A 23,288-nucleotide genomic window follows, 5' to 3' on the forward strand; every position below is an offset into this window, starting at 1 on the left:
TGCAGTCTACATTAATCATATTGGATTTGATCTCACAGTACAGATAGGCTCAGACTTTGTTCTTCCTTTATCCTTAAGACACCCAGAGCAGTTTTAACTTGCAGAACAAATCCTCTGTGTGTATGCTATTTGTGAACTTGTCCAACTGGTTACATTATCTGTCTCTCTCATTCACTATTTCTGAAATGCTGCTTAATGTTAGCAGGGGTGTGCTCAGCTGTAGAGAATTTGCTTATGCACTTCATGCGCCATTAGCTGGAATGTCCCAACTGACTTTATCGTACAGTTGTAGCTCTCTGATCGTTAATTCATAGATATAAAATCTGGAACAAATCCCATGGAAATAGGTCTTTAAAGATAAAGTAGTCCCGTGAAACCACACGCATATCCAATAATATTATTTTGGACACATTTTAGGCTAAAAAAGTACACGCCTTTTAATTAAAGCCTTACCTCAACATTAACACATCGTAGTACTAATAAATCGGCCATTGTCTCAGTCCACAGTTTTGACCATGGCACCCCGTCTCAAAACCTCAGACAGGAAGTCCCTATCATCCGGAGCCCTCTTTCACCGGAAGGTGCAACAACATGGGACGTAAAGGCAGTAATTCTCGCTGCTCTTGGCACAGAGCCTCCTGGGGTGTGGATACAGCAGAGTATTGTATTGTGTTGTTCAGGAAGTATTGAAGAGTGGTGGGCCATTCTGTCTGCAGATCCATTGTTTATCTCTTAAGCTTAGGTTATGTGCCATACCACCTTCATTGCTCAGCTATATTTGGTAAGGCTAGTTTGGATTTGTGTATGAGTACTGAAAAAAGTTGGCAAGGTCAAGTTAAAATTGCTGCATCATAGAAATTTCATTCACCCTCACACATCCAAATGTCTTGTATTGTTAAGTCATGTTTTAGAGTTCAAAATTCTGTTCAATACACAATACGCCAAATGCATCTTACATATAGTAACTATCTAAATGCCACTTCAAGGACTATTCATGGTCCTGTGACCTCACCACAAGCTGGCGATTGATGTGGTATCCATCTAAACATGGGTGGAGTTGCTGAAAATGTCTCCAATCTGGTAAAACACCAAACCACAAGAGGAGCGAAGTTGGTGCTTGAAAACTTAAGTATTCCAATCCTTATCCTTAGGAAACTATACATTTATCTTGACGTAAGATCCGTTTCAAATTAATCCCAGTGTTTTGTTGACATGAACACAACATAAATTAATTTGTGATAAAATAACAATAAAATCCAATTCAATCATACATTGCAACTGTTAGCTAAAAACAAAAACTATTTTTACATATAAACATTGCTCACGCTTGGGAGCTTCAACGTATACATTGTTCTAGAATGTAGAAAATGTGTAAATTGTCATTGTCATTGCAAGTAAAATTCAACAGGCTTTGCAGACACTGAGTACACTGGTGTTACTCTATACTATAATGATAATTATGAAATTCCACAATAATATTTCTCATGGTCCAGATTTAGACCACTCTCTACAGTTGTTAAAGCATCAGTCAATTTGAGTTCTGTTCCCTTTCTTGTAATTCAGGTAATCACTTCTTTGTTAACCATTCTGTTCAGTTCGTCTTGAACGATTTTAGTGTCACTGACATTATAGTGCTGCCTGGAAGCAAGGCCAAGCATAGTTGAGGAACTGTTTAGAGACGTTGTTGTAGTCATTCACTGCAAACATCATATGATCTTGTTGCACCAAAGTATTTTTACATTCAAATCAACTACTATAAGAACAGTGTTCATCTTGTTAAAGAATGATTTGGATTTGCTAAAGCATTGCAACAAGCAGTGTTATATTTAAGTACTGCTTGATTCTGTAAGCTTCAAATTCCAGCTTTTATATGTAGTACTTGGTTTAAAAGAAGTGAGGAGGTCCGAGAGGTGTGATTGCTTTCTGTATGAATGCCCACTCCTTTGCGATGTGAATGTGGGAACCATCGGTGGCGGTTGGACTATGGGAACTCCTTTTGTGAGCGAATCCAGGCTTTAGAGCAGTGTCTGTGTTGCAGCATGGCAGCATTTGCCAAAACATTTAACTGAAACTCAGCAGCTAGACAAGTGTGTCGGTGTGTCGGTGCACACATGGGTTTATATGGTTTTTACAGAAACTCGGTTTACTTTACAACCAGTGTTATATTTGTATGTGGGTTTATTGTGATGATTTGAGACTTGATACTCATAACTTTGGGTCTGCTAGGATTGAATCGCAAAAACATATGGGAGCAGACAACCTTGCTCACTCCAGACCTTGGACAGGACTCACTACAGATGTGGTACTCACATAGTTGCTCGCTGATTATTCATGCAACAATATGAATCTATATTTTATTATTAAAGATCAAAACAAGGACCCTTTGCTTCAATTCCTACTCCCTTTTCCCCACTCAATTGCTCCAGCTCCCCTTTTTTCTTCTAAAATTCATAATATGCAAGCACTATTGTCTAATGATGCATATCAGACCACTTCTTATGATGGTAACATTTGACAAGTTGTTGCCCCACTTCCTCATACCCGTTGACCTTTCCGGCAATCAGATCATCTCTTGACAGGCATGTTGGAATATGAATGATTCTACATGTTTAGCATTCCCTCCACGGAGGCAGTAGTCTGGGCTTAGCAAAGATTTTCTAGGGTTTTGTGCTTTTGGCTGCAAGTTTATTGGTGTGGTGTATTCGGGGCAACACAAGGCAAAGTAAGCACATTGATAAACTTGGAGAGTCAGGGTTAGAAAAGCAAAGTACTGATCAGCAAATATTGAAGACAAGTAATTACAATTTAATAAAGTAGCAACTCCAGACATCTATATTTACAAAAATATTTTGACAAACAAAATACTGAATTATTACAGTTTATTGGGTTTTGGTCTTCTTGTAAGAGCTGCACAGATTCAAAATATTAACAATTAAAGGAGGAGCAAAAAATTCAAACAGGAATAAAGTAACACTATAAAATGTATGAATTTCTAGTTATTTGTTCATATATGACGGATTTCTTTTTCATTTTAAATAATTTCCATGTGCAAAAATGCTTTCTACTAAAATTTAAGAAAGAAACTAGCTGGTCGCACATGACAGACAGGTCTTTTTGAACAGTAGAAATAAAAATGTCTCATGAGTTAATCCCAAGGAGTCATACCCCCTTTAGGTGTCTTGGTTTGTGCATTTTAGTGCCACCTAATTGTAATGAGCTCAAACACGACTGTATCAAATTCACTCGCAACTACTTTGGCAGAAACAATGTGGCTCCTATTTAACATTCAAGGAGTCAGCTTCTCCCGAGGTTGCCTTTTTGTTTTACTTGTGTGTGAATTTGTAACCATATGAGCATGTGCACCAGGAAGAAAAAAGAAAAATGGTACCGTTCTGTTAGTATTTTAGTGGAATTAGAAGAGCCCCTTAGCAAGGTGTGCTAGCTGAGCTCCAAGTTGGTGAATCTGGTCTACTATTAGTTTGGCCTGATAACAGTCTCTCATTTATCATCACTGACCTGTGCACTCTTTCTCTCTCTCTCTCTCTCTCTCTCTCTCTCTCTCTCTCTCTCTCTCTCTCTCTCTCTCTCTCTCTCTCTCTCTCTCATTGCTTAGTCTTAGTTTGAGGGAGAAAGTGTTTTGAAGGACAAACGAAAGGTGGAATAAATTGAGAATGATGGATGGGCAGAGAGTGATAGGGGGCAAAGAGGGACAACGAGTTGCAGATGCTTTCCTACTTCTAAGGCCCTCAACTTACATAGAAGTGTTCACGCTGAAAGCCATAAAAACAATACTCCCCTCTGCTGTGTTCTCAGCTGCTGTTTAAAAACAAGATTTAACCCTTGATCTATGGAGTTTCTTTGCTGTCAGGGTGATTTAATATGGCGGACTGCACTCAGGGTGTTGATTGGTCTGCAACATTGAAGGCCACTAATCAATTTCTTATTTTTGCACAATTCTGCCCACCCAAACAACTTTGTAGCTTACACGATATCATTACAACAAGCTAACAGTGGTTTCAATATCAGTGCAATTGGAAAAAAATGACTGGCCGGTCGTTTTTATTTGTTGTATTCAATGCTTACCGAGCAATGAGGGAATGTTAAGTTAATTTTTCCATTAATCCTAATCTTGTATTTTTTTGTCCTCTCTCCTTTGTTGTCTCTGTCAGGCATTTGGGAATGCCAAGACAGCCCACAATAACAACTCCAGTCGCTTTGGGAAATTCATTCAGGTTAATTACCTGGAGTCTGGAGTGGTCAGAGGGTGAGTAACTAATACCATACGCATGTTTTGGAGATTTTTTGAACAATACATAATGCACACTGTCCTTTATGATCACATATGGACACCCTCTAGCTCTATTTAAATCAGTATCTTCCTCTTTGCTAACCCTGTTCACATGCTTCCTCCTCTGTGCATTGTTTGTCCATGTGCAGACTGAAAGTTTCAACCACTTACATATCCTTCCTTTTTCTTTAAAGTCAGACACTGGTTAGGACTTGCATCTCAGTTTTTTCAGCTGTGTAACTTCCTCATTTTCCCATCACCGACAGAAACACCAGAAGATATGGTCATGCATATGGTCATATCATTTCATATCATAACTGTAATGGTCGAAATTGCAGACAAGACCCAATACACAATACTACATTTGGTATGGATTTAAGTTTGTCTTGAGATTAGGTTTGGGTGGGGAAACAATCCACTGCTAGTAAACTCTACATTGGTAACAGTTATCACTGTTGAGTACATGCATTTTTATGTTGGTTATGTTGGTTTTAGCCATTTACAGTGTCTTTTTACATCTTGACCTCAGCTTGTTGCTTGCAGTACAGTAGGCAATGCAGTGAGAGCACACTCTGCTGGACAAAGAATATGACTATAACATTTCAAGTAGCCCCCTACCTCTCCTCAATCCAAATTGATATTTTTACTTAGGCTTTAATAATGGTTTAACTAAAAAAATATCACATAACTTGTAAAAATATTTCTGTGATTGGTCAGTTTCATCTGTTAATACTATGTTGGCAACATATTGACCAGATTGATTTTCTGTGCAGAAATAAAATCCGCCCCCCATTAACAGAATTAGATTATGGTAGTCCAACTCTATTATTTTCTGATGGCAGAAGACATCGACTAATGATTTTGAAAGTGCTCATCCCAAGAAGAGTCTTCAACCCTTTCAGAAGATTTAAAGGTTCCTATTAGATAAAGAATAGCAATCAATCTAGTAAACATAAATAAAGGTACTCACACCCCCTTTCTCTTGTTATGGAGGCTTACTACCCTGCACTACAAATGTTAGACTGTTACCCCAGCTCAGTGGGAGCATTTCAGCTAGTCAGTAGAGGAGATTAACAAACACCATTACTCTGCTCTGCAATGAGTTCTGAGCTCACAGGAAAACAGACTGAAAGGAAATTTGTTTTACTCCTCTACTCAACCCCCAAGTTGCTCCTGATGGTCTGCGTTGCGCTTTGCATGGCAGCTCTGGCTCCATCCGTGTGTGTGTGTGTGTGTGTGTGTGTGTGTGTGTGTGTGTGTGTGTGTGTGTGTGTGTGTGTGTGCGTGTGTGCGTGCGTGCGTGCGTGCGTGCGTGCGTGCGTGCGTGCGTGCGTGCGTGCGTGCGTGCGTGCGTGCGTGCGTGCGCGCGCGTGCGCGCGCTTGTGAACGCGAAAGCGCGCGCTTGTGAATGCGAAAGCGCTTTGAAATCACAAGGTGTGAAAGTGGTCTTTAAGTGGAGACCATTTACCCTGAATCTGTCTTGCTAATCCTACCTTACTTTGATCAAATTGTAGAAAAGGAAAACATTGACAGAGGTTTTAACAGGAGAATTTGGAAATTGTAATATTTTAATTCTGGTAAAGCAAAATGTTTGCTGTGTCTTTGATATATTTGTGTTAGAATAGAAAAAAAGGACATTTTCAAGCATGTATAAACAAATAAATCAAGACACTAATGGGAGTGACAAAATTTGAGGTAGTGACCCTAAAATTAAAAGTGTGCGTGTGCATGTGCGTGTGTATGTGTCTACACGTCATAAACAACTTCATTTTTAAATGTAACTTGACAAACAGAAAAAAGGGCGTTTATCAGATAATTGAACCAGATCGTTTTGCCTCATGTCAGTTGGCAGGCCAGTAGTGGCAGAAATGTCGAGAGATGGATAAAACTATGGTTCCTCCACTATGTCACTCCTTGATGTGTTTTCATGGCCGGCATCAGTGACTGTAGTGGCTCTATAGCCACTATTTATATATTTACTTTTTTCTGAAGCCTCTTCAGTGACCCTTTACATTTACCATTCCAAATAAATTAAAATGAATTAATAGCATTTTCCCTCGTCATTGTCTGATTCAGTGTTGCTATGTAGTGTCTCATGCTATAGGCTCAGTAGATTCCACCCTTTGTTCGTACTTAGATTGTTCCAACCATCTGCCTTGACTTCCCTCCTCCTTCTCCCCTCTTTTATTTATTGAAAACACATATACAGCTGAGTGACCTTTCGTGTTAAGTGATTCATGGTAATTGTTCTTCCTCTTCCCCTATTTTTCTCTGTTCTTTTTAGGGCTGTTGTTGAGAAGTATCTCCTAGAGAAGTCTCGCCTGGTCTCTAGAGAGAAGAATGAAAGGTGAGAAGGAACGGTGTGGGTCTTGACCTCTTAATCCCATTAGGTCCTTTTTGAGCCCCTCTGCACAATCAGACTTCAGTAGGCCATAAATTGAAATACAACACAACCTGTTACAATGTTGTCGTTTTATTTTCTTCTTTAGAACCAATACATACAAATGATTTATACTTTTCAGGCCGATATTACAAATATAAAATTAAATTATATCTTATAAGAGTAGGTTAAACCAGCATGATCACAAATTCCACTGTGTTTGCTGGAAATCAGAAGGTACTCATTCATTGCCAAAAAAAGGTGGCCAGACTTCTGCCACACTGCCTCGCCTCCCCCGAAAATATCTTCACTTTCTTTGTGCAAATGTTTCAAGCTATATCATTTTAAAATCAGACAAATGGTTTATTTGATTGGTGCCTTAAATTGCCTTATTATGCTCTTTAGAGTGGGAAAAATTGGAAATTAACAAACCATGTCTCTGTCATTTGAAAGATCCTGGAGGCTATGGATTGTCATATTTGGTATTTAAGACTTTGAACCGATTTGGGTTCATTGAGTGCCTTTTACCAATTGGACTGCAGAGGTTAAAAATAGTTAAGACAAAGTTTTAGTGTAAGTTGAAGTGCCAAGGTTCTTGGCATATAAAACCATGCTTCAGCATTTCCCATGAACTGCAAAATTTGACAAGTTCAGCTGGATTTGCAATAATATCTATCTCTTCTGGTTTCCAGTGCAGAGGAGGTTCAAGCACACAACTTGTCTGCAAAATATTTCAAAACGGTTTCTCTAGGTTTTTTTTAGCTGCTCTTATGACTCATATACATAACCCATCATTGTTAATAGACTATAACTTGCAAAGTCCATTTTGTTTTTACTTTGGATACATGAAAGCCTTAGTTATGAAGGGGTCATAACTTAACAATTAGTTGTCATGCTCAGGGAGAAGGGGGTGTAATTTTAGAACCTACGCGAATACAGACCTCAAATATCATTGACCAGTAAGGAGTTTACGTAAAGTGCTTGATGTCTTGTATGTTAACTTATTGTGACTGTTTTGAAGTGAAACGCTGTTTCACATTGAGGTGTTTATAACGTCTAGAAATTCATCACCTCTCTTTTATAAATACCATAGCTTTCAGATTACAATCAGTCTGCACGTTGCACTTCTAATAAGCAGTTGTTGCATGCAACAAGTCTTCCCCTTTTACCTTTGAAAGTGAGATATGATGTCATGGTTTCTAAATGATAGCTGCAGGAACTCGCCACACTGTAGTCACTTTATCCACCCACATGCCTATATATAACAGCAGTAAAATAAAAAAACAACTAATATGGTAATTGTAAAGAGCACCAGTAATCTTATGCTTTCCAAAAAAAAAGAAAAAAAAAAACAAGATATGTTACCTTTATCATTTTTGACTGCTAAATCTTTAACAATGACCATATTATTAAAGATAAATAAATAGCGGTTGTGAAAATCTTCTGAAGCGTGGGTCATTCTGCTTTTTTTAAATGTCCAAGTGAAAATCTTAAAATCTAAAAAAGATTTACATTAAAAATTTTTTTTTTAGGAACTACCATGTGTTTTACTATTTGCTGTTGGGTGCCTCAGAGGACGAAAGGAAAGAGTTTAAGTTGCTACCACCAGAAGATTTCCTCTACCTCAAGCAGGTACTGTGTGGCTATCCGATTATATCTACCTGTTACAATCTTATATAAAGTTAAATCAAAATCTTTTATATCAAAGCAGTAAGGTTTCAACTCTATTAATGAAATTTTGGATTTGGGGTAATCCGTTTTGGGTTTTTGCTCTAATTTTTTCTATCTCAATATTTTCTGTTTCTATAGCAAAACTTTAAGATTGAAGAAGAGGAAGACCTGCATCATGAGTTTGAAAGGCTCCAGCAGGCAATGGAGATGGTTGGCTTCCTCCCAGCCACCAAGAAACAGTGAGTATATTAAACCTGGGAGGTGTTGTTATCCCCAGACAGTTTGAGTATCACACAGGAGCAAACTCTTGACAACTACGGTGTCAAGGGATTTTCACATTTGTGCTCTTGCTGTCAGGATGGCTGAAGTGACATAGAATATGTCATAGGTAAGTTTGCCAGCTTCATTTCTCCATGTGAGACGACAACATTGGGACCTCTGACTTGGAGCTATCTATTCGCTTTGTGTTCCAATTTTGAAGTTCTCCAAACAAAGCTGTAAAAACAGCCATCACTCTAAACCATTTTAAATTGAGCTTGGGCTCAAGTACTGTGTTTGTGCAGTAAAAGGATACTGAGCGCGTTCTTCGGTTCTGTAGTAGCTACAGGAGTACAGTTGTTGGAACTAAAATAGTTTCTGGTCTTTTGAAATGTTTTTTTTTTTTTAGCTCGAGCTGTTTGATCTATATTAAGTACTTGGCATATGTGATTTACTCTTGAAATATTTAATGCTGGTATAAAAAGGGCCTAAAAGGTCAAGTTTGACGGCATATTTTGATGCAGATAGTATAGTACACTTTACTAGATATTTGTAAAAAATGTATATGTTCAATACAAAATCATAATGAAAATGAACTGCTATGCCTGCTTTATACACGCGTGGGGTTCAAAATGATGGCTTTTTTAGCATTTTGCTGAAGTGAAGGAAAAGATGCCTGTGTAAAGTAAAAGATGTTGCTCAATACTCAAGTAGTCATGCTAATTTTTGTCCAACATTATGCTTCTAAGTGAAACAATTTAACAGGTCGGATAACCATTTTCAAGAAGATTTTCTTAATGCCTTTTAAATAAATCAGATTTAAATGCAAGAGGATGTTTATAAACATTACACATTCCTGTATTGTGAAATTTTGTCTAATAGCACTCCTTTTCACAGCGGCGTAAGTGTGTTACAAAATACAAATTATAAGTAGTATTAAAATGAAATATAAATATTGCACTAAACAGCAGAAAAGACATTCATTCCTTACAGACATTTTATCATTACCATGACAGAATGTCCCTCAAATGTAAATGTAAAGTGCAAAGTAAAGTGTGTTCAGTTTCAGTTCAGATTTACAGCAGTTTTCACAACCCTGGGGAAGAAGCTGATTCTTGGACTCTTCGCCCGTGCAAAGGGTGTTTGAAATCAAAGCTGATCTTTCCAGTGTAGTTCCAGTGCATTAAATTATTTTTTTATGACTGTTGTTTGTGTTTGCTGTATAGAGTTACACATTATTTTATAAATTGTGTTGCAGGATCTTTTCTGTGCTTTCGGCCATCTTGTATTTGGGCAACGTGACTTACAGGAAAAAGTCAACTGGCAGAGATGAAGGGTTGGACGTGGGACCATCAGAAGTGCTTACTACTCTTTCTGACTTGTTAAAGGTAACCTGTTATTTTGTATAATTCTGCTTTTATAAGATTTACTTTACCACTTTAACTTCATTTTGGGACTGTTTTTCATTCCCTGTATTTAACTTTGTGGGCTATTTAGGTTAAAGAAGAGCTGCTGGTTGAAGCACTAACAAAGAGGAAAACAGTGACAGTCAACGATAAACTGATCCTCCCTTACAGCCACTCTGAGGTAAAGCACTGGCATTCTGCTCATATACATGTGTTTTTCCTTAGATGTTTGTGATGCACTCTTATCTAAAATCAAAATGCTGATCATTAACCAACCGAATGTGAAACACTTCTTCTCACATTAGGCTATCACAGCCAGAGACTCCATGGCTAAATCTTTGTATAGCGCCTTATTTGACTGGATTGTCCTACGCATCAATCATGCTCTCCTCAACAAGAAAGACATGGAGGAATCTGTCCCGGTGAGAAAAAATACGCACTACAAACAGACCAACACAGCACCTTTGTTCTTCATCATCCTTCTCACTGTTGATATTGTCCTCTTTTTCAGTGTCTGTCCATTGGTGTCCTGGATATTTTTGGGTTTGAAGACTTTGAGATCAACAGCTTTGAACAGTTCTGTATCAACTATGCAAATGAGCAGTTGCAGTATTACTTCAACCATCACATCTTCAATCTGGAGCAGGTTAGTGGTCCTGGTCTGTTTGCCCCTGCTCAAATAATTTAATATTAAATACAGAGGAGCAGACTATCAGATTTGTTATCTTAAAAATAAATAAAACGTATATATATATATATATATATATATATATATATACGTTCTTTTCTCTGATGGCTTCATTCTTGCATAGCCACACATAATCAATTTTACTCTTTGGCAAAGATCTCTTCAACTCTCTGCAGAACAGCAGCATAAACACTGTTACCATGAAATTTGATTTGCTATTTTGACACAATTTGCATCAAAACTTTCTGTCTTGTAGAGAAGCATTCCCTGGGGTGGAGGATAATATGTTTTTTATCCATTATCAGCACTGGCCCCCACCCTCAAATAATCTGTCAGTGGATTGGCAACTGACAAACTCTGTTAAAGGAATTTCAAAGATGTTATTTATTGTAGACCACTAAGTATAATAATGGAATTTAAAATGATCCATGTGGTCCTTTTTCATGATATGGGACCTTTGGGAAAAAAAAAAAAAAGTTGACTACTTGAATGTGTGTCATCGAAATTGGATAAAAGGAATTATGTGTAACTTTATCAGTCACTACTGCAGCATTGTCTTTGACAAAATGTTATAAAATAAAATAAATGAGTTGATACTTCATCAGTGAACTAGTTTACCAAAGTGATCGGTTATACAGGAGGAGTACCAAGCAGAGGGGATCACCTGGCACAACATTGACTATACGGATAATGTGGGCTGCATCCATCTCATCAGCAAAAAGCCCACTGGCCTTCTCTACCTTTTGGATGAGGAGAGCAAGTAAGAAAAGCAGAAGTTAATTCACTGTAGTTCCACCATTATTTAAATATTTAGAAAAGATGAAAATTATTATACATTAAATTCGGTTGCTTTTCCTTTCCTGTCTCTCCCTTGTGCCCACGCTCTAGTTTTCCTCATGCCACAGATGAGACACTTTTAGCTAAATTCAAGCAGCAGCACCAAGGGAACAGATACTTCGTCTCGACACCAGTCATGGAGCCTGCTTTTGTTATTCAACATTTTGCTGGGAAAGTCAAATATCAAGTAAAGGTAAGGGGAAGGAAAAAAAATACAACAGTTTCCATTAAATATGAAGAATTTATTCTCAAAGTGTCTCTTTAAGGACATCTGTGACCCGTTTTTTGGTTTCTATTACACCTTCTAATTTCCCTTTTTAATATTAAAAACCTGTCCAGGATTTCAGGGAGAAAAACACAGACCACATGCGTCCAGACATCGTGGCGTTGTTGCGGAGCAGCGACCGTGCTTATGTGCGTCAGCTTATCGGCATGGACCCCGTGGCCATGTTTCGATGGGGCATCTTACGAGCTACTATTAGAGGCATTGCAGCCTTCAATGAGGCCGGTCGCTCTTGGGCTTCAAAGACTGCAGGTACAAATCAATGTCATACAGCCTACTATGGCTCCTGATTGGCAGTGTATAGGACTTTAAATGGAAGATTGATTAACATACTCTATGGATTAAGCTCTCATAATTATTTTACAAAACTATTAACAAAAGCGGCAGTCAATAGTCTCTGCAATGTCTGCAGTTTGTATGTCCAGAACATCAGATTTACAGGACTGTCTCAGAAAATTAGAATATTGTGATAAAGTTCTTTATCTTCTGTAATGCAATTAAAAAAACAAAAATTACTTTTTCATGATATTCTAATATTTTGAGATAGGATTTTTGAGTTTTCTTAAGATGTAAGCCATAATATGCAATATTAAAATGATAAAAGGCTTGCAATATTTCAGTTGATTTGTAATGAATCCAGAATGTATGACATTTTTGTTTTTGTAATTGCATTACAGAAGATAAAGAACTTTATCACAATATTCTAATTTTCTGAGACAGTCCTGTAAGTTCCTTCTATGCCGTGCTACCTTTTTGTGCCTTTAATCAGCTTATACCCCAGTTTCAGAATGTTGGCGTCCTTGTGTTGTGTAATTAGCCCTCCAGGTCAGCACATAGAAGAATACAATTACCAGAACTGAAGCTTAAGAAGATTTTGATATTTTCCCTGCAGTGCTCAATCCTCCTTACTTTTTTGCTATTCCTAGATGTAGTTTATTGACGTAGGAGCCATTTCTATGTGGATTAACCACATCCAATAAAGTTAAGACAAACTCCATACAACGAAACTTCAGGAATCATGTGACTTCATTAAACCTTTGTTTTACAAGCGTTGTTTGTTTTTGTTTATTGTAGGTGTTGTCCGTCCAATCTCGAGAACACCGCTGGGAGAGCTACAGCGGTCCAATGCTCCAATTGAAAGAATTTACAAGTAAGATTTTCTTCTTTCTCTCTCTCTCTGTCTTTTTCTTTTCTTTTTTTTTTTTGGTCTCACATTGTTGTAGTTGTTTTTGGACTTTGCCTGTGGAGGAACTCACATGGAGTATTGGTGTTGCTCACTTTGTGGTTGACAGTAAGTAAAATACATGCTTGAAACATGGAAGGAGTATTTCAACAAGGATTATGAGAAAATAATATTGTGCCATCATGAAGCAGTATCACATCATCCATTAAAATAAAAAAAGCACAATTAAATGCTTCTTGTCAGAGAAAATGTTCTAAATTCTTGCCCGGCTTTGGAACTGATTTACCTTGTGGTACTGGATTTGATGGGCGAGAGGACAAAGCCAATTGTTTTCAAAATTACTGTAGCGTATTTCAACTGATTTTTGTAAACACCATGACAAATTAATCTTCTCTCACCTCCTCTCAGTCACCCAATCTCCTACCCCCCCGACACTCTGGTGACTACAGTATGTGCGGTTCTCTCCTCTCCCCTCCACAGACGAGCGTCTATGCTCGATTTCTACTTTGATCACTCAGAGGAGCACCCTCTAGAGGCCTTTGAAGACATCTTTGCTAGCTTTGAGAGTAAGAAGTAAGTGAATTGGTGGACAGGAGAAAGGACTAAGGACACGAGGCCAAGCAGGAAGGAAATGTGCTCAACTGGTTTGCTCCCTTCTTTGAGCTTACTCCTTATTCTAAAATCAGACCATTTTCAACCACATGACTGAAGGAAAAATCAGCAGTGTCCTTGAAAGTTCATGGCCTAATTCTTGCAGCAGGGCTGAACATCATTCTTTTGAAATACATTCCCTATTTTTGCCTCCCGATGATGGTAATGAATAGCCTTACGTAACAGGCCAGTCAAATATCCAGATCTACCACAAGTGTTCAGTTGTAAAATGGAGACCGCAGGGTTTGATACATGTCATTTTCACTCTCATAAACCCATTGAGTTGCTGATCAGTGGGGCCTTGTTTCTTTAATTTTTTATTATTTTCATTTGTAAGCAGAAGAATGTGAAACTTTTTTTGAACATATTTTTAAAACAATGAAGGTTTGGTGACGGTAATTCCTAAGAGGACTTTTTTTTACACCACAGAACTGTATGTTAATTTTTCTTATGTTCGCTTTAAGTTATCCCTGTCTTTATCTGGAGCTGCTAAAATCTAGTGTATATTATTTTTGTGATAGAGCACAGGAAAGTGCTTTTCCTGGCCTTCTCTGATTAGCTGGCCAGATCGCTTGGATCAACCGTGAAGGGCTAAAACCACATGTGGATTCATACACATACATTGGTCTCTTTTGATATAGACAAACAGAACGGAGTGAGCTTTGTCAGAATGGAACCAAACCATAGAGATTATTTTAGGTCGTTGAGCCCTCTGACCCATGACCTTCTGCCCTACTGCTTTCAGATCTGACATTACTGGGTTGTAGTTTTGTCAACAATGTAATTGAACCTTATGGTACATTGTTACACAGAAACAATGATCTAGTAATATCAGCATCTGCAAGGACAGAAGTGTAGAGGCTGGTTTTGGTGTCTCTCTTTCATTTTGCTCATTCCTTCCCTGCCTGACTTCTGTTTTCATGGTCAGTCATGGTAAGTAGAGAGTAGATGTGCATGGACACAGAGAAACCTCTGTATTAACCTCACCAGAACCGGCGTCCAGTGTAACATCAGTTCCTATTTAAGTGCCCCAAAATATGACAGACTCACCAGTAACAACACAGCCAGTAACAGCTCCAGCATGACAACAGATGGGCAGCAAAACCAAAAATCATCTCAGCTCTGCATGTTAACTACCACCACAGTGGCAGTGATACTGGTGTGAATACTCCCACTAAGCTCAGATCTCTCTTAATTTTTCTCCTTCTCTGTTCTTGAAAGGGGTGTAACAGAATTGTTGGGTGGTCTAATGTGTCTTGTGGATTCCATATGTATATATGTAAACACACATGGGGGAGAGAATACATGTTGTCGGTCACTTTTCCACAAATTTAAATCAGACCCCCAACTATCCTGCAGTGTTGTGTTTCTTTCTTTGGTAGCTGGTGGTGTGTGTTCTATTTTCCTTCTGAGGTGTGCTAACTGTGTGACCCTTTTTTTTTTCTTGTTCCTTCCTCCTCCTTCCTATCCTTTCGTGTATCTCCCCTCAATTTTCCTATTCCCCTCTCCTTCCCTCTCCTCACTGGGTTTGTTTGGTGTTATCAGAGACATGCATGCACAGATCATCAGCTCCATTAAGAACTTGCAGATGGATGGTGAGGACCCTCGCAAACTGCTGCAATCCTGGGGTCGCCTCCGCTTCCCTCGACACGTCCTCCAGTGAGTCTGCAGACAGACCTGGTGCAAGAACTTTTTAGAGTGATTTCCTGTGAAATCTTTCTGTCCAGAGAGCAGTAGAGAACAACTTCAGCCCATTTTAAAGGGGAAAAAAAACATTTAATACCAGTTAGAGATAAAATGACAGTGCTATTTCTCTTCTCAATGGATTGTCTTATGACACTAATCCACTAAAATGAAACATCAAAACGCTTCTTGTTTCATCATTACCTGACAGTATTACATCTTTCTGTAGATACTATCAAGATGTCTTGAAGGCTAAAGCTGCAAGCCTTGTGTATTTCCGATAACTGCAGCATGAATTATCATTAAAAGACTGTGCAGGCATGTAAGGCATATGTTTGACAGTTTAGTTGTCTAACACTGATTATTGGCCTACATTTTGTATCCTTCTACATTTTGATGTTACAAGTCAAGCATGTCTGTCTGTATGCTTAGTTTCTACTATGATCGTGGGTTTAGAGTGTACATCCTATTTCCTTCAGCAAACTCTCTTCGTCCTGTCCATCATCCATCGCCTCTTATTCTATCAAGCTTTGTCTCCACCCATCAGTCATCCTACCTTCTTGATGCAACCCATGAATTGATTACTATCTGGCAGTGCATGAAGACATCCACCCATCTATAGTAACCCAGATTCTTGAGATTTCACCCACTTCTCTTTCGCTCCCATCCTTTTATTGTTCACACGATTGATTCAATGACCCATCCTTTTTCCTCTTTTAACAGGAAAAATAAAAACATCAAACAGAAGCAGATCATTCCCAAGGTAACGCCAATAAAAATATGAAATCTTATGTCCAAGGCTTTGGGGCTTTGTAGTGTTTGATATTTTTTTTTTGCACAATTAGCTGTAAATGTTGAATATTGATCAAATTGTGTCTTGTGGTATTGTGGTTTATTTACATGTATTGTGTGTGTCAAAGATTTATATTAATAAATGCAAGTCTTGCATAATATTGTATTAATGTGTTGAAATTTTTGTTTCTGTGCAGAGTTTGTTAGATTCTCAGTCTTTAAAGTTTATTGTGGGTCTGACGCTGCATGACCGTACTACCAAATCTCTTCTCCATCTGCACAAGAAGAAGAAACCCCCCAGCATCAGCGCCCAGTTCCAGGTAATACTAGCTGCTTCTGTATTCACTTAAGTTACCCAAAAATTAATTTATCTGCCAGAAATAGAAGGTTGAAGCTCTGTGGATCATTCTTTACTTTCTGTAGAACTCGTTGACAAAACTCTTGGAAACACTGAACAGAGCAGAGCCTTTCTTTATTCGCTGCATCCGTTCCAATGCTGAGAAGGTAAGACTCATTTTGAAGAGGCACTAAAAACTTGTAAGACTAGTGTACTGGATGAAGTGACATCAAGTGATCTCATTATGTATTACATATGATACACATTTTCCACAATTTAGTTAAAACCCCTATATCCTGTGTTTCTAAATGTTCTTTAAGGTGCTAAGCTAAAATGTCCTTTAATTTTGCCTCATTTACTGTAGGCTGAATATATTTCTCGTTATACATTATAGTTTACATATCTTATGCATAATCAGATATGTTTCTTGTGGCTGAATTTGAGCAGAGGGAAATGCATCTAGATGAGGCCTTGGTGGTCCAGCAGCTGCGTTACACAGGAATGTTGGACACTGTTCGTATCAGGAGGTCAGGCTATGGAGCAAAGTACACATTCCAGGTACTGAGTTTTTCTTGATTGTTGATATAATCTCAGTTATACAATAGATTGTCTCTACCCATGTGTCCGGAGCCAAATTTCAGTATTAGAGAGCCGCACAGCAATGAGACCACGCATGGTAAAAGTATAAGTATAGACCCATGTCTAGCAAATAATGCTTTTATCTTTTTGATATCTAAATGTTTACTTCACTCACAAAACCTTTCAACTGTTTTATATGTCATAATGATAAATTCAATGGCTTTTCTATTTAAAAAAAACTGTATATTGTGTTAGAGATATTTTTCGAGCTTCTTATTTTTGACTTGATATGTTGCATTATGTCTTACTGTTAATGTTTTTATTGCCTTTACCTATAGGAATTCATAGAGCAATTCAGGGTTTTGCTTCCAAAGAAGGCCACTGCTGCCAAGGACGATATATCAGCTCTGCTTGAGAAGATGGGTATGGACCCGACAACGTACCAGATTGGCAAAACAAAGGTGAAATGTCCGGGATTATGAGAGCACTATTTTTAGTGCCTCATACCAAGCTAATTCTTAAAGTAAATAAGTTTTTTAGTTTTCAAGGTGTGCTCATGTTATCTGGTTTGTGCACTTTTTGCAGGTGTTTTTGAAAGAGCTGGAGCGACAAAAGTTGCAGGACATCCTGCACAAGGATGTAATGCGAAAAATCATCTTCCTCCAACGCTGGTTCAGAGCTCGGCTTCAGAGGAAGGAGTTTCTGGACATGCGACAAGCTGCAATCTTGATTCAAGTAATCACAGCAAATTCAGATTTTGGCAGTCAGACTTGTGAATCCAATTTTTTTTCTTGCCCTGATCTTTTTTTACAATATCAATAATCAAAAATCAATATCAATTGGTTTATTTCCCTCCCTCTTAGCGTTCATGGCGCAGGTTCTGCAAGGAGGAACAAAGACGGCAAGCAGCTACACTAATTCAGGCAGTTTGGAGAGGCCATAGACAGAGATCAGATTTTCACCGGCAAAGACAGGGTGCAACAAAAATACAAGCTCTGGTCAGAGGCCACTCAGCAAGAAGGAGGTAACAAACCTCGACAAAGCTATTGGTCTTCTATTTGAATACAAATCAGATAACAACAATAGGGCCTCCAACGGTGGACATTCTGTTTTCTGATTAGATCTTTAATCTGTTTTCTTTATTCGCGTGAAAACATTCTGAACAGGATATTAGATTAGACTGTCGAGTTTGAATCATATGTTTTTCACTTGTTTCAGGTGCCAGTCCATACGTGAGGAGAAACGGAAAAGAGAGGAAGATGAAATGGCCCTTAAAAAAGCAGAAGAGGAAAGGAGGAGAGCAGAAGAGGAGCAAGCAAGAAGAAAGGCAGAAGAGGAGGAAATTAGGAGAGCAGAAGAAGCTGCCAGGAAAGAACAGGAGGCTCAGGCTGAAGAAGCCAGACAAATAATGAAAGCTGAAGAAGAGAAAAGACTGGCCAGGGAGCCTCAAACAAGAGAAGATCAAGATATAGAGCTGGTCACAGAGGAGATGCTGGATGACAGCATCCCAGTTCAATTAGCACAGGACGAGAGATGTGAGGATGATGGGGAGGCTACGACAAGCACACACACTGAAGAGGAGGATGAATGGCCTATGAAAGCAGAGGAGGATGAAGGTGAAACTGTATCTTGTAGGTCTGATTTCGAGGCCAACGGTACTCAGGCTGAGGCTGGACCCCAGCTGGATGAGAGAGAAGAGGAGGATTTGGATAATCAAACCCAAGATCACTCAGATTCAGGGCCGCCTTCTGACGTAGTCACCTCCAATGCACTAATTTCAGCAGCTCCTGGTGAGGGATCTGACACGCAGTTTCATTCCGAACAAAAAAGAGTACGACCTCAAGCTAAGGGCCAGTCTTCCCGAAGCCAGGAGAAGAGAGAGCAGAGGAGGCAAAGGGGATTGGAGCACAACCAGAGAGAGACTGAAAGAGCTGCCTCTTCCTTAGCCCCGTGTGTTGATCAGATATCAATACCAAAGAAGAAAAGCCAAGAAAAAGTAAAGCTAAAGGAGTGTGTGGAGAGCAAGGAACTAGACCATTACACCTTCGTGGCCTGGAAATTGAAGGATGACTCTGGAGAGAAGAAACCTTCCTCTTCTTCTGCTGCTCCTGTTCGTCCAACTACATTGTCACTGCAACCTGCTGACCCTCCACCTGATAAAAATTGCCAGGGGGAGGGAATTGGAGCTGTTGGCCTGCAGCGCCGTCCTGGAGCGATAAAGGAGAAGCCCGAAAAGTGGAGGGGGAGGAGAAGTGACGGCCAATCTGAAAGCATAAGCCCTACTCCATCTCACAACAGAGAGGATCAAAGAAAGAAACAGCCATTGTACGTCTTTCTGTCATAATTCCAACTGTAATATAAATTGTGAACTTTGAAACTTGTTCTTCCAAGTGTCAGGTGTTCTCATTCAGTGTCGCATTTAATTATACAGTTGCAATTAACAATTGCCATTATTTACATTTATTGTTTTTGTTCTATTACAGACGTGAAACAGCTTCTTCTTCAATTGACAGTTTGTCTCCAGGTTCAGAGGGTTCTGGTGCCATTTCAATGAAAGAGGTACTTTTCATTGATTTTTCTAACTGCAAAAAGGTTTCACAAAATTAGAAATGTTTGTAAAGTTCCTCCATTGTCATTTGAGTCTTGACAAGTTGTGGTAGAGGCTTTGAGTGATATATCCTTTTTTGTTTTTAATTGTTTGCGTTTTGTCGACAATTTGCTCTCAGGAGACCCACACTGATAGCTGTAGAAGAAGCTCCTTTCGAAGGAGGAACCACGATACGACCGGGCAGCAAGAATCACCCCAGACTATCCCATCCACACCAGACAGGTATGGCCCTGAGAATTCAGCCCTGGTGATTTAATTTAACAAAGATACTCTTTGAAACAGGAAGGAAAAAAAAAAAAAAAAAACTAAAACCACAGTCTGCTATTACAGCTAAATATAACTAGCTAATCCCCCCCTCATAAATCTCTCCATTGGATTTGACAGTATACTGAGGCACATAGCAAGGTGCATGAATATTACTTTAAGGCTCTCTCATGTCTCTGAACACTGCAGGTCAGGTGGTTTCTTCAGTAAGATTTTGAAAAAGCGACCACACAAAGAGGCCCAGACTCCAGACAACGGAGAGCTGACCATTGCTCAGACGCTCAGTGAAAAGCCAATAGGAGGGGAAGGTAAACATCACATCAATCTTCATGCCATCTGTCCAAAATTCCAGGGCAGCTAACCTTGAGTGCTGTCCTTTAAATAAACTTCTAACCGTTTAATTATTATTCATCTTTTCAAGGACTGTATGTTGTTACATGGCAGTTGTGATCAAAATCTCATTACTTGTTCTCTACATTGTTATCCATTTTAGAATTAAGGACTTATCTTAAAAAGATGTGACATGCCAAAATCTTTAAAGAGAAACTACATTTTTCAGGACACTTAATTGGGGGAAAAAAAGCATCTCATGGAATTTTTTTGCCAAGGAAACTGTCAGCACCATTCTATGCTTAAGTGCTGAGGTTCACCTCAGTCAGAAAGGGTGGCAAGATGGGCATTGGTCATGTTATCCAGTGTTTGCTTAATTTTTACCGAGGTTCTCCGGTTTCTTCTCAGAGTTCAAAAACATGCAGATGTAAATTGAAGACTAATTGCCCAGAAGTTTAAATGAATGAGTGAATGGTTATACAAGTGTAAAATAAGCAGGATAGACAATGAATGTCTTCATTTGTTCTCTTCCTATTTTAAAAAAAAATACTGGCCCTTGAAGGCTCAATCTGCATTAATATCAAAAATAACTTGACTCCCTTCCCCTTCCAGCCCCAGCATCTGGACACCCACCCAGACCTGTTTCACAGCCTCATGGAGACCGAGCTGGTAAACCTCTAGGGCGAAACCCGACCATAAAGATCAGTCGGGCCACACGAGTCTCAGAGCAGTGGAATGCCTCTCTGGATCGGGAGATTACTAATGCCAATGAGCTACGTCACCTCGATGAGTTTCTTGGCAACCAGGTAAATGAAAGTCGTCAAATGTTGCCCCATTTCTGGAAAAATAAAATAAAATACATTTTACTCATGTTTGTGATTGTTCCTATGTAGGTAAATGATTTCCGCTCCAGGGGGAAATCGCTATCAGCCACAGAGTCCATCTTTGTAAGAGCTACCATGCAGTTCAGAGAGACTATCAAAGCCATGTATTCACTCCCGGTAAGTCTCTCTGCTGCCCTCTCCCTCCGCACATAGACCCATTTATTCATTCAACATTGTCATCCTCATTTTTTCTCAAATCCTCTAAACATTTCCAGAAACTCACGATTGGCTATAAAGGTCTGATGACCGGCTACCAGAACAAGGTGATGCATCTGGCAGGTGAACAGCAGAAGGGAGAAGTTCAGTTGGTGGTCAACCTGTTCCAGTCTGTGCTGGATGGCTTCATCAGGGGGGAGATGAAGAAGGAGGAGGCTGAGCCTACAAAGGTGAAACATATTTAACAGAAACTATATCCATCTATCCGTCCATTGTCTACCACTTGTCCAACTGTCCTATGCTGGAGCCTATCCCAGCTGCCATTGGGCATGAGGTGGCGTACACACAGGACTGGTCGCCAGTCAATCCCAGGGCTACATAAACAGACAGACAACCATACACGCTTTCATTCGCACATCTGAGCAATTTTACCAATTAACTGCTGCATGTTTTTGGACTGTGGGAGGAAAATCAGAAATCGAACCAGGGTCCATCGTGCTGTGAGGCGGAAGCGCTTCCCGCTGTACCACCGTACCGCCCAAGACATTGTACCTATATAGATCAGAATATCAAAATAAAGTTTTCTTATCATCCAATTTTCCAAAGTCTGCAAATTTAATTACTTTTTCCATAATTGTTCCTTCATGAATGTCCATTTGTATTTCAGCCTGCAAAAGCCAGAAAAAAGAGGCGAAAAAAAGACAAAAGTGTAAGTTCAATATTTACTAAACATACTGTTGTGCAATTAATAATCAAATGCAATTTACTGTCATTTTGAATAATTGATTCAGTCATTAAATTGTTGTCTGCCCTTTTAGATGGAGAGCCCCCTGGATCATGTTTTCATCCACTACCAGGTCAGCATCATGCAGTCATGTGATCAGTGTACTTCTTACATCTGGACCATGGAGAAAGCCTACATGTGCAGCTGTGAGTAGAGATCATCGTTCTTATCTTGGGTTTTATTCAGGTATCTGTACAAATCCTAAAATTAACCTAACTAATAAAACTTGTTTTACAGATTGCAAAATGGTTTGCCACAAAAAGTGCCTCTGCAAAATAGGCACTGACTGTGCCACCTTCTGTGCCAAAAAGGTATGTTTTAATTCAAAAGTAACCGAAAGTAAAAATGCTTCTCATTTCACCAGCCAATGTTAAAATAGTTTTATTTTAGATATTAATTTAATGAAACTCTGGCTCGAGAAACATCAAGAGTTCAGAAAATCCCAGCATATTGTGATTTAAGGAGGAATGCACCCTCTGAGCAGGATCTGTAAGAACATTCAAAGTAAAGCTTTCAGACAATTTTTAAGGACATGTGTTTTCACACTAAATTGTAAAAGTAATTGACCTGAATATTATGGGATTTTTTTTTAATGAAATGTCATCGCAAATCTTCTTCTCCTCCTTTCAGCTTTTCCCTCTAGGGGTTGCCACAGCAAATCAACTTCTTCCATCTATTCCATTCCATCTATTCTATTCCATCTATTCTCTGTACCCTTCTTTATCACACCAACTACCTTCATATCCTCTCTCACTACATCCATAAATCTTCCCTTTGGTCTTCCTCTAGACCTCCTGTCTAGCAGCTCCAATTCCAGCATCTTTCCACCAATATATTCACTATCCCTCCTCTGTACATGACCCAACCATCTCAGTCTGGCTTCTCTGACCTTCTCATCAATACATCTAACATATTCTGTCCCTCTGATGGACTCATTCCTGATCCTACTGAAATTTCATTGCAAATGAACAATGGAATTCTCACAGACCATTTTTGTCTCGTTCCATCCACAGAGCGATGAAGAGTTCAATGGTCAGCACTTTGGGGTGCGTGTGGGTTATCTGGTCTCGGAAAAGAACCCAGTGCCCATGGTGCTGGAGATTATGCTGGAGCATGTGGAAATGCATGGCCTCTACACCGAGGGCATCTATCGCAAGTCTGGCTCAGCCAATCGCATGAAAGAGCTCCACCAGCGACTAGACACTGGTTAGAACCCTCTCTTTGAA

General features: G+C 39.1%; 1 protein-coding gene across 9 annotated transcripts in view; it reads left to right on the top strand.

Annotated features, from left to right (window-relative positions):
• The window catches only part of myo9bl (myosin IXb-like), a 50,560-nt gene that overhangs the window by 21,791 nt on the left and 5,481 nt on the right, over nucleotides 1-23,288 (top strand). For 5 of the 9 annotated variants that reach the window (XM_086162273.1, XM_086162274.1, XM_086162267.1 and 2 more), the window contains exons 5-36: nucleotides 4,170-4,264; nucleotides 6,573-6,635; nucleotides 8,201-8,300; nucleotides 8,478-8,578; nucleotides 9,856-9,985; nucleotides 10,095-10,184; nucleotides 10,309-10,425; nucleotides 10,515-10,649; nucleotides 11,330-11,451; nucleotides 11,580-11,721; nucleotides 11,868-12,063; nucleotides 12,886-12,961; nucleotides 13,475-13,567; nucleotides 15,191-15,304; nucleotides 16,052-16,091; nucleotides 16,318-16,440; nucleotides 16,544-16,624; nucleotides 16,905-17,015; nucleotides 17,375-17,497; nucleotides 17,622-17,771; nucleotides 17,900-18,060; nucleotides 18,255-19,361; nucleotides 19,520-19,595; nucleotides 19,763-19,866; nucleotides 20,098-20,216; nucleotides 20,851-21,044; nucleotides 21,132-21,239; nucleotides 21,338-21,508; nucleotides 21,946-21,987; nucleotides 22,097-22,208; nucleotides 22,300-22,373; nucleotides 23,076-23,268. In XM_086162273.1, the coding sequence (XP_086018399.1) occupies nucleotides 4,170-4,264; nucleotides 6,573-6,635; nucleotides 8,201-8,300; nucleotides 8,478-8,578; nucleotides 9,856-9,985; nucleotides 10,095-10,184; nucleotides 10,309-10,425; nucleotides 10,515-10,649; nucleotides 11,330-11,451; nucleotides 11,580-11,721; nucleotides 11,868-12,063; nucleotides 12,886-12,961; nucleotides 13,475-13,567; nucleotides 15,191-15,304; nucleotides 16,052-16,091; nucleotides 16,318-16,440; nucleotides 16,544-16,624; nucleotides 16,905-17,015; nucleotides 17,375-17,497; nucleotides 17,622-17,771; nucleotides 17,900-18,060; nucleotides 18,255-19,361; nucleotides 19,520-19,595; nucleotides 19,763-19,866; nucleotides 20,098-20,216; nucleotides 20,851-21,044; nucleotides 21,132-21,239; nucleotides 21,338-21,508; nucleotides 21,946-21,987; nucleotides 22,097-22,208; nucleotides 22,300-22,373; nucleotides 23,076-23,268 (4,663 nt within the window). The remainder of the gene's footprint in view (nucleotides 1-4,169; nucleotides 4,265-6,572; nucleotides 6,636-8,200; nucleotides 8,301-8,477; nucleotides 8,579-9,855; nucleotides 9,986-10,094; nucleotides 10,185-10,308; nucleotides 10,426-10,514; nucleotides 10,650-11,329; nucleotides 11,452-11,579; nucleotides 11,722-11,867; nucleotides 12,064-12,885; nucleotides 12,962-13,474; nucleotides 13,568-15,190; nucleotides 15,305-16,051; nucleotides 16,092-16,317; nucleotides 16,441-16,543; nucleotides 16,625-16,904; nucleotides 17,016-17,374; nucleotides 17,498-17,621; nucleotides 17,772-17,899; nucleotides 18,061-18,254; nucleotides 19,362-19,519; nucleotides 19,596-19,762; nucleotides 19,867-20,097; nucleotides 20,217-20,850; nucleotides 21,045-21,131; nucleotides 21,240-21,337; nucleotides 21,509-21,945; nucleotides 21,988-22,096; nucleotides 22,209-22,299; nucleotides 22,374-23,075; nucleotides 23,269-23,288) is intronic. The other 4 variants (XM_086162271.1, XM_086162275.1, XM_086162270.1 and 1 more) reach the window with 3 other exon arrangements.

This window comes from Fistularia commersonii, chromosome 16 (assembly GCF_037954325.1).
Source record: "Fistularia commersonii isolate RoL2024-O1a breed Wild chromosome 16, RoL_Fcom_v1.0, whole genome shotgun sequence".
NCBI classification, from domain to species: domain Eukaryota; kingdom Metazoa; phylum Chordata; class Actinopteri; order Syngnathiformes; family Fistulariidae; genus Fistularia; species Fistularia commersonii.